General features: G+C 34.4%; 1 protein-coding gene across 1 annotated transcript in view; it reads left to right on the top strand.

Moving 5' to 3' along the window:
* CCDC148 (coiled-coil domain containing 148) overlaps positions 1-11608 on the top strand; it is a 180381-nt gene that overhangs the window by 29219 nt on the left and 139554 nt on the right. The window contains exons 2-3 of the mRNA XM_015566302.1: positions 2919-3040; positions 9253-9356. Coding sequence (XP_015421788.1) covers positions 2919-3040; positions 9253-9356 — 226 coding nt within the window. The remainder of the gene's footprint in view (positions 1-2918; positions 3041-9252; positions 9357-11608) is intronic.

The raw sequence follows: 11608 nt of genomic DNA, 5'->3' as shown, positions 1-11608 counted from the left end.
ATGTTGATTTTAAAAATTTTAATCATGGAAAGCTAATTTTGGGGGTCAAATTGAAGGTTTCTTTAGTTCCCTTACAATGAGTGTTAAAAAATATTTTTTATTGGTGACACTATTACAGATGTCCCCCATTTCTCCCCGCATCATGCCCTCATCTACCTAGCCCCTGCACCACCCTAGGTCTTCACCACATTATTGTCTGTGTACATGGGCTATGCATTTATGTTCTTTGCTTAATCTCTTCCAGTCTTCCCTAACACCCTGCAAGATCTGTTAGTCTGTTCCATGTATCCATGCCTCTGGTCCTATTTTATTAGTTTATTTTATTCATTAGATTTCACATATAAATGAGATCATGTGATATTGTCCTTCTCTGCCTGGTTTATTTCACTTAGCAAAATAATCTCCAGCTTCATCCATACTGTTGCAAAGGGTAAGAGTTACTTCTTCTTCTTCTTTTTTTTACAACCATATAGTATTCCATTATGTAAATGTACCACAGCTTTTTTATCCACTCATCTACTGATGGGCACTTGGGCTGTTTCCAGATCTTAGCTACTGTAAATAACACTGTTATGAACAAACATAGGTTTGCATATATTCTTCCTGATGGGTATTTGGGTTTCTTAAGATATATTCCCAGAAGTGGGATTGCTGGGTCAAAGGCAGTTCCATTTTTAATATTTTGAGGAAACTTCATACTGTTTTCCACAGTGGCTGCCCAGTCTGCATTCCCACTAGTGTACCAGATTTTTCCTTTTCTCCACTTCCTCACCAGCATTTGTTGTTTGTTGGTATATTGATAATAGCCATTTTGGCAGGAGTGAGGTGATACCTCATTGTAGTTTTAATTTGCATCTCCCGGATGATTAGTGATGTTGAACATTTTCTCATATGTCTATTGGCCATCTGTATGTTCTCTTTGGAGAAGTGTCTATTCAGGTCCTTTGCCCATTTTTTAATTGGATTGTTAGTCTTCCTCTTGTTGAGTTGAATGAGTTCTTTATATATTTTGGAAGTTAACCCCTTATGAGATGGATCATTGATGAATATGTTCTCCCATACAGTGGGTTTTCTTTTTATTTTGTTGATGGTTTCTTTTGCTGTGCAGGAACTTTTTAGTTTGACGGAGTCCCATTTGTTTATTTTTTCTTTTGTTTCCCTTGCCCTAGGCAAAAATACTGCTATATGAGATGTCTGAAATTTTGCTGCCTATGACTTTGAAATTTTCATGGTTTTGTGACTTACATTTAAGTCTTTTATCCATTTTGAATTTATTCTTGTGTATAGTGTAAGTTGGTGGTCTAGTTTCATTTTTTTTTTGCCTGTACCTGTCCAATTTTCCCAACACTATTTATTGAAGAGACTGTCTTTACTCCATTGTATGCTTTTGCCTCCTTTATCAAATATTAATTGAGCATAATGGTGTGGGTTGATTTCTGGCCTCTCTGTTATCTTCCATTGATCTATATGCCTGTTCTTGTGCCAGTACTATGCTATTTCAGTACAATGGGTGTTTTAGTCATCTTCAACCATGTTTTTCTTCATTGTGCTTGTCCTAAAATTGTTTAGAGCCTTTTTATAGTCATGTGCTCCATGACATACTTAACAAATTTTAATTACGTTACATGACACATGATTCATAATTAAGGTAAAAGTAATTTTTTCTCGAATTAATCAGGTTATTATTCTTTATTGGACTTGGCCTTAAGTACCCTCTACTTATGTTTTACTTTATCAAATAGTTAATATACTAAACTAAGTATTTGGATGGGGAATGCCTGTCCAAACATTTCTTATCACTTTATTTTTATTATTTATTTTTGAGCAGAAAGAGGTGTATTCACTCTCCAAGGGGCCAAGAACGAAAGATAGCTAATGGCCCTATCTCCGTGAGGGGTTGAGGTTTTTAAGGTCTGTTGAAAGGTTAAGGTGGGGGCTCTGTGATGGAGCTGGCATCAGCGGGGTCCAGGTGAATGGCATGCTCTGTTCCTTTGGCAGGGTGAGGCCATATTTAGAATAGAATTCTGTTCTGCCATTGAAGAAGAAAACTGTGGAAGAATGTCGCCCTTGACAACTGCTTCTGCTAGGTCATCATTATAATTAGCCAGTCTCCCAATAGCCAAAGCGGCAGTCGGCTGAATTATTGGGACCACATCCAGAAGAATAGGCCTCAGAAAAGACATTACACCCACATTCTGCAGGGTCTCATGTTTTGGGGTCTGGTCGCCAGCTCTGTCACCATCTGCAGGAACTGGACTCGGGCTTTCTGGTACTGCTCCAACACTTGCAGCACCTGCCTCTGACTCACGGTGACCTCAGCTCTCTGCTGGCCACCGCTCAGGGCGCTGCTCATCTGTGTATGGCCTGCGAGGCTGTGGAGCAGATGGGGCGACTTGGACAGCGCCTCACTCTGTCCATTCATATCATTTTGGTTTTATTTGGCCTATTACATTTTTTAGCTTTCATTGTCAACCTTTTTTCAAATTGAATTGAATGTTTTTGTTTTTCTAAGAAATACAGCTATGACTTTAAAAATAATCTACTTAATTTGATTCATAATAATGTGATATTTAAATACTTATAGTTGCTGCCTAACATTTTTTAAACTAAAAAAGTAGTCACACTTTGTATCTTGGCATTATACTTTAAAAATATTCTCACTATACTAATTTAAATGAAAGTATTTCTTTGATAGCCATTTAGAAGTAATTTTTTGCAAGGAATATAGTGGTAATATATTTTAAGTTTCTATAGATATAGGTTCAAATATACTGTGACTGTTGTAATATATTATTTCTTGTATTTACTTTAAAATACTTAAAATAAGACTGGTAGTCAGCATGCTGCTATAACTGTATTTTGATGTCCAATAATGTGATATTATTTCTTTCTCATTTTATTTTTTTGATGGAAAACAGATAATCTGGTATTCTGTATGAAAAATGGAATGAGAAGCATTAAGTATAAGCCAGTAGACTATCAGCAATTGCACACATTAACCGAAGCAAAAAAATTAGCTGCTGCCTCCACAGAGCTAAAGGTTAGAAGTTGTGTGTGGGTGTTTTTCTAGTTTTATAAAACTGACTTGCTAGGAAGTAAAATATTTAAATGTAAATGTGAAAATAAATAACATTTTAAATAGCATTTAGAATCTTCTAACTATTAATAATAGTGAATAGCTGCTAACATTTATTGAATGTTCTCTGACACTGTGCTATGCAGTTTACTCACTTACTGTTCATAACAACTTATGAGGTCTGAATTCAACTTTATTTTTTAGTAAGATTGCTATTTCATTAGCTTTCAACAATTTCTCTCTTAATCTGAAAAATAAAAATTGTGAGTTAATGCCAGCTATGGAATACCCTCTGATTTAAGGCTCCTTCTACAACACTGTTCAAGTATGCCCTTGGTGCCTCTGTTCTAGAATGCCCGTTTTTGCCTTGACCTAGCAAAGGGTGAATCTGGACCAGATTTGAAAGGGGTTTATGTGCAAGTGATTGTGCACAGTATTTTAGAACCATGTATGGTTTAAGATTACCATGCAATATGTTTCCCTCTTGAATTTCATTGGAAAATCACTTATATAACATCACCCTAATAAAACTATTTTTATATTTCTGACTTCTATTCTGACCTACTGTATATATACAGCATATACATATACATACATACATAAATGTATACATACATATTTGATTTTTTTCCATGATAAACATAGACATAAAACCCTGTATGGTTTTCAACCTAATATTTTGCCACATAATCTTGATAATATTTAATTATCTTATGATATTTAATTACTCAAGTAAATAACTATCATGTGCCTTGAAGATACAATAGTGAATAAAATATAGCCCCTACTCTCATGGAATGTACTTTTTTGCAGGAGAGTGGGAAGAGGGAAGTGTTTCTCAAATAAACCCTCACATAAAATTATATTAAGTATAAACTCCAATAGAACATAGTGTCTGGTGTATAATAACAAGACTTGATTCCAATTGGGAGGGAAAGTTTTCCTGAGGAAGTGACATTGGAATTGGGATATTAAGGCTAACAAAAATAAATTGAGCAAAAACAGGATTGATGAGTACTCCAAATAGAAAAAGATACATGTCTTATTACATCTCCATTTTGGGATATTTGGATTATATCCAATTTTATGATATTGGAAATTATGCTTCAGTAAATGTCTCCATGCATGGACACCTTTCATGTTTTAGAATTTTCTACTGCATAGGATAAATTCCTATGACTGGAATGTCTGAGCAAAAAGTATGAATTTTTTTAGCTTTTTCCTAAAGTTTTGTTCTAATAAAGATGCTGCCACAAACATTTTCTCTATAGCCTTGTCACTATTGGAATATGTACACATACATATTTACATATGTGTACGTAGTCCTAATATTATCGATATATTTATTTTGTCTATCTTTTTACCCATCCATCCATCCACCCACCCATCCATCCATCATGCACCAAAAAATAACAATTTGGAATGTGGAATGTTTGAGTGTTAAAATCACTATTTGAATAAAGTGAATCTCTGTGTTTTTTTTAAAATATTTTATTGATTTCAGAGAGAAAGGGAGAGGGAGAGAGGGAGAGAAACATCAATGATGAGAGATAATCGTTGATTGGCTGCCTCCTGCACACCCCGCACTGGGAATTGAGCCAGCAACCTGGGCATGTGCCCTGACCAGGAATTGAACTGTGACCTCCTGTGAACAAAGTGAATTTCACTTTGATAACAGAGTCACTATCAAATAATAAAGTATTTAAAATTTTTAATAGTTAATGAGGTTTTGAAGTTTGACATTACAGTAATTTCTCAGCGTTATCAGCTGCTAAATTACTTCTCTCATCATTTTCAAACACTTTCTTCTTTTTTTAATACAATTTTCATTTTCTACTATATCTGTATTAAGGAAGATGTATTGGGAATATTGTTATATATGCTTTGTGGAATCTTCTTTTCTCACCTAATTTAGAGATAGCAAGTTAACATTTTGCTTCTAATTTACTCTTGTAAGATGTGGACAGTTACCAACTATGATTTTTTCTTGAAAGACTCAGGGATTAAATGGAATTAGAGACCTGGAAATTAAATACAACTCTTAAAGTTTAATTTTTTAATGTTATGAATGCTAATATGCCAAATAGTCTACACCAACTAAAATTATGAATATAATGTATCTTTGTTATTCTTTCTTACATTATTTGAATTTTTATAAAATATATATTGGCTCAAGAAGACTATTTTATTTTTCTAAAAGTTCCATATTTTACTAATTAAATGTGCTCATTTTTCTACACCTGAAATTAGCAGCTTTAACAATTATTGTTAATTATTACAACACTACTCTGGCAATATTAAATGTAAATATACTTAAAAGTGAATGATAGAATGTTAACATTTAAAGCATATAAGTACATTTTTGCTTTAAATTACATTTAGAATACTTAACTATTTTTAAAAATAATAAAAATTATTGTTAATTAACAATAAATTCAGAAGACTTGCCTGAATTATATTACTGGTATTGTTATACTGATTAGATGTGATGGTCACCTATTTAATAATCACTGTGTCAGAGATCATGCGTAAGTTCTAGGGTGCCAGATAAGAGACTTACGTAGACATTGAGTGATCTAGTCTTTCAAAGGCTGAGATTGAACCTGAAGCCAAATAGTTGATTTGGGCTAAAAATGGAGACTAAATTTTGATACATTTTATGTTAACTGCTCATTCCTATTTTAAGTATAAAAGAGATCTTTATGATTATTTTTATTAGAATTTATTTGCTTAATAAAAATGAACATGTCCAATTCAAGTATCCATCCACTGTTTATTTTTATAAATGTTATTTTATTGAAAATTGTTAGCATATGTAAAATTAGAATGAATGGTATCATTAATCTCCAATGTAACATTATCCAGCTTCAACTGTGATCAATGCTTGGCCATTGTTTCTTCTTTACTCCCACCCACAATTTCTCCTGTGACAGATGATTTTGAGGCAAATCTCAAAGAGAGATAGAAACATCAATGATGAGAGAGAATCATTGATCAGCTGCCTCCTGCGCACCCTACAGTGGGGCTCGAGCCTGCAACCTGGGCATGTGCCCTTGACCGGAATCAAACCCAGGACCCTCAGTCCACAGGCTGATGCTCTATCCACTGAGCCAAGCCAGCTCAGGCTCTTGAGTAAATTTTATTGTTTGTTTTTTTATAGTTTCTTACAGTCTGGATTGTGCTGATTACATCCTGGTGGTGTCATTTAACATGTTTTTCTGTCTCTTGCATTTCCAGTAAATTGATAGTTATATGTAGAGATTTGATCAGATTCAGGTTCCATTTACTTTAGCAAGAATACTTACTGATGGAATTTTTGTGCTCCAGTCTTTCTCTTACAAATAGTGCTTCAGTGAATGAACAGCTCTGTTCATTTATCTTTTTATGCTTTTACTAAGATACTTTTCAGGTAGATTTCTATAAGTTAAGGTAAGTCTATATGAAATCTTCCTATACAGCTTCAAATTCCCTTGGGGGCAGGTTTGCATCATTTTGTATTTCCATTAGCAACTAAAGAGAGAGTATGTTTTTCCATGACCTCAAAAAGTGTTTTGTTAAACATTTGCAGTTTTACCAACCTGATAGATGTGAAATTGTAACTTAGTGTATATAGTTGTTTTTTCTTTTGATTTATTTAACAATTCTTTATTAAGGTATAATTCACATATAATAAAGTGTACAAATCTTAAATGTACATCTCAATGAATTTTGACAAATATCTACACACATGTAACCAACACTTAAATAGTCCTCCAGTTATTGATATTTATATTTAAAGATGGACCATCTGGCCTAAAGTGCTTTTATGACATTTCAAGGTGCCTGTTTAAGTTTTATTATCTTGGATCATCACAATGAAGTCCATAAGGAACCCTAGTGTCTGATTCTTTTATGAATTTATTATTTTCTCTTAAATTTATCAGCATTCTGCATAAATCATCATCCACCTTAAATATTGATTTCATTTGGCTCATTGCCCTGCAACATGAATTGGAATAACTTGAAAATCTCTATATTGATAAAGATACAACCTTAAAACTTTTTGCTTTTTTAAGACTTTATTTTTCTGAATTTTTGGCTTGGGGATAGAAGTGAAGTCAATGAGTGAATTTACAAAAAAATTAGAATGTTCTGCAAGATATAGGAAGTGTCTAGTGAAAAATAGTAACTTTATTTTGATGTTTATAGTCTATTTAATTTGTCTTTCCCTGGGCCCAAAGGCAACAGTATTGATTTTTTTAAGTTATAAAAATGTGTCTACATCTTTCACCAATGTGTTTTAACTTTTTGTACAACATGGACCAAATATGTCAAAGAAATCTAATTTTAAAAGTTGTGTCTGCTGCAACAAACTTTAGAGACAATAGATGACAAATAGTTGGAATGAATTTAGGAGCATGTCAGTTTTTAGAAGTGTATGGTGTCACTATGTACTTTTTTGTGTGTAGATAAAATAGAGATTTTGAATGTATTCTGGTGGTGTCCTGTTATTTGAATGTACTTCTAAATTTCATGATTGTGGCACTCTTAAGACCTTCTGAAGAAAAGATGTGACTTTGACTTTGTGTTTTTGTAAAGTAATATTTAGGTTATTTTGTTTTGTTACAGGCCTAATTTTGAATCAGTAACCAGAATAGCAGAAAGATAAACTCAAGGTTAAAGTAATCAGTGAATGACAGCTAGAAATAGCCTGCATTAGAAAGTCTTTTTAGGTCTTGCCTTCTGAAGTTTTTATATTTTAAGTATTGGTCTGTTAAAGCTTTCAGGCTATTAGTAGCAGAGAAAATGTAAAATATGCATATTTCATGAAGTTTCTGATATGAATAGCACTTTTGTAGATGTTTAAAAGTATTAATACGAAATACACAAGTTGGGAATACACATGAGTATGGGTCAGAGTCTAACCTGGAAACAGACACCACTTGAGGAGGTTTTTACTGAGCAGAGGGGTCTTTAATTCAGGAATGGTTACCCAGGTGATAGAGCTGAGAAGCCAAACAGGACTTTGAAACAATTTGGGATTAAAACAGCAGGAAATCATGCCATGCCTAAGTTAAAGGGACATGTGAACCAATATCACCCCAATAAATTCAATAACAAAACAAGGCTGTACCACATCTCATGAACGGAGCTTCCCTACCCAGAGATAGTTGGAACTGTAGTAAAGCTGTCAAGAAAAGTGGGAGCAAATGGAGAAGGTGGAGCTGCTCCTAGAGACCCCTGTGAGAGTAGAGAGGTAGGAGCAGTCATCTTTTGGCTTCTCCTTTCCTCCTTCCCTTCGATCTCCCACTGCCAGTGTCTCCCTTTGGCTGAACCCAACGGAAGCCAACTGATAGAAGTGTTTGGGAAACACAGGCAACTCTGTGATGTGGAGCAGATCAGAGAAATGGCCAAGAATGGATCTTAGGGCAAACAAACCCCGGCCTGACAGAACTTGTCAACAGAAACCCCAGCACTAATTCTATGATACCTTTTTTAAAGTCATAACATTTGGGGAAACTTTCAATTTTAAAAATATGGGTTTTAATGTATATAAATTTTTACATTTTCAAGTATCTTCAAATAAATATTTAAAAAACTTGTTTACAAAGTCATGGAAGATTAAAATTGCATGTTCAAGGTCATATAGCCAGGCCTCCTAACAATTTATCCAATGACTTTTTTCATCCTTTGCTGAAGGATCAGATAAAAACCAATTCAGACACCGCGCTTCTGTGTGATTCTCATGTGTATGAGCTTTATGACCCTGACCAAGTCTTTTAACTTCTCTGAACAGCAGTGTCTTCTTCTGTAAAATGGGCCTAATGATGTTCACGATGCCTGGCAGGGAAGGTATGTCAGAAGGCGAGAAAATACATGGAAAAATTTTCTGGGACTCAATGAATTAGGTGTTATTTATTGTATGTATGAAAAATAGAACCACTTCATCATTCTTTTCATAAATGCTTTAAAAACAGTTCTTAAACTGGTCAGTATTCCAAATCATTTTCTCTTTCACTTCCTTGCTTTTTGTTTAATATAATACTTATTTTCAGGTAAATTTTGTGTTAAAAGATGCACTAATAAGATTGAAAAAGAGTTAGTATTTAATTTAGAAAATACAGATTAAATATTTCCTTTGTGGAAAACACATTTTAAGAATTTTATATGGCTCATTTTTGTTTCTCTAAATCTAGATCAAAAACGTAGTGCAGACTTCAAAGATATCTAAGGAACAACAACTACTAAAACAACACAGGCAGGTGTGGTGGCAGGAGCACCAAAGGCTAAAGGAAGTCAGGTAAGGACTGGGGGAAATCCCAGGAAGTACACAGAGGAATTACTAAGACTTGCACTGATTTAGTTAGATGTTCTATAACCTTCCATGTTAATTAAACTATTATAACCAAAATTGAAAGTTTCAGTTTGAATGTGAGCCAAATTAAAAAATTTTATTTTCTCAATTTAATTTGGAATTCAGTGACTATATTAAAATGACTTTTGCTTTCCTTCAGAAAAAAAGATAATCTTTATCTGCTAAAGTGGTAAGTAGGGCAACCATCCCATCATATTCATTTTCTCATTGTAGGATACATAAGAGGAGATATATAAATGTTTTCAATAAATAAATGAACAAATAAACTAAGGGGCTATAATTGCTCAGTGATTTCTGGATGGAACTACATCATGACTCATTTATTCAATTTGGATTTCTGACTCTTGTTATTATTTCTAGCATCCACTTCAAGATGAATTAAAACAAAATAATGATTCTATACTGAATCTTAATTGTAATCTTTGAAAAATAAATGTTTTCCCAAAGAGGAGGCAATGGTTCCCTCCATTAGAGGCATTTTTACTAGTTTTAAAGATAATGGTATTTGTAAAGTATGCTTTTTTAAATGTAGATTTTAGTCCTAGCTGGTTTGGCTTAGTGGATAGAGCATCCGTCTGCAGACTGAGGGGTCCTAGGTTTGATTCCAGTCAAGGGTTATGGGCTGGATCCCTAGTGAGGGGCATGCAGGAGTCAGCTGATCAATGATTCTCTCTCATCATTGATGTTTCTATCTCCTTCTCCCTCTCCCCTTCCACTCTGAAATCAATAAAAATATGTTTAAAAATATATAAAGTATATATCATCTAGGCAAATGGTCGCACAAAATTTCAAGAGGCTTTTTCTAGTAGCATCGTGGTCATGGTACCAGAGGAAAGGTTAAATAGCATTAGGAGGCACTTAAATTGGCAGATTTGGACACAAAAGTTGCCTAACATTTATTTGAACCCCTGGGCTACTGATGTGGAGGAGGTTGTGTGGACTGCAGAGTTGCAAACTCATGAATACCTGGGACCCAGTCTGGCTTGTCAGTGATGAAAGGGCAGAGCTCTCTTCCAGAGTTACCTTTTTTTTTTTTAATGTTCTCATGTCCATCACAATTTGTATCTATATTTTCTAAATCATATTCTATAAAACAGAAATATTCTTCATGAGACTGTGGAGTATAATGAGTTTCATGGTCCTATATGTTAGGAAAATACTTTATATTTCATACATTTTTGGAGAATCTCAATGCACTTTAGCATAATCAGGTTTCTGGGAAATCCTGCACTATAGAAATATGTCTGATTTTGTTTAGTTCACCATTTTCATTTTTTCTAGCTAGCATCCCATGCATTACTGTTCTATGGATCACAATTTAGGAAGTGCTAGACTGCATTCACGAGCTAGTCCCGGATTTTTGTAGCTCCGAGGGCATAAAAAATGCTTCTGGATTCTGTTGGGCACTCAGGACAAGCAGAGAAATGGGCTGGTCTTATTGGATGGGTCAGGGTTATTAGTCTATGAAGCCAGGATGGAGCTCACTAGAATTGTACATGCAAAGTAGCAGGTTGATCAAAGCCACTTCTGTTGGTTTGGATGATCTATTATGGCTTTCTAGGTGCTGAAAATATAAGGGAACTAAGCTAGATGGTTCATAAGTACTATGTTTTTGTTCAAACAAATCCATTATGAAATAATTTCTGGTTTTACTACACTACTATGCACCCATCATTCATTTAATAGTTTCAAATGTGATCTTAAAGGCACTTCTGGCAAAAATTACACACTGGGAAAAAAACATAGTGCATTGTCATCTACACTGGTACCCCTTTTTTATACATACAAACAAAACTCCTGGCCCATGTAAGTGAATAGGTTTAGAAGAAGATGGCACATATATAAGATGGATTACTGTGCAGCCATTTAAATAAATGATAACCATGATAATTATTTTATTTTATTTTATTTTATTTATTTTTTGGGGGGGATAGGGTTAGGGTTATGGATAGGGATAGGGTTAGGGATAGGGTTAGGGTTAGGGATAGGGATAGGGTTAGGGTTAGGGTTAGGGATAGGGATAGGGTTAGGGTTAGGGATAGGGTTAGGGATAGGGTTAGGGATAGGGATAGGGTTAGGGATAGGGATAGGGTTAGGGATAGGGATAGGGTTAGGGATAGGGATAGGGATAGTGTTAGGGTTAGGGATAGGGATGGGGTTGGGGTTAGGGTTAGGGT

Source organism: Myotis davidii, unplaced genomic scaffold, assembly GCF_000327345.1.
Source record: "Myotis davidii unplaced genomic scaffold, ASM32734v1 scaffold433, whole genome shotgun sequence".
NCBI lineage: Eukaryota > Metazoa > Chordata > Mammalia > Chiroptera > Vespertilionidae > Myotis > Myotis davidii.
The sequence above is the reverse complement of the archived record's forward strand: the minus strand, read 5'-3'. Positions and strand labels throughout refer to the sequence as shown.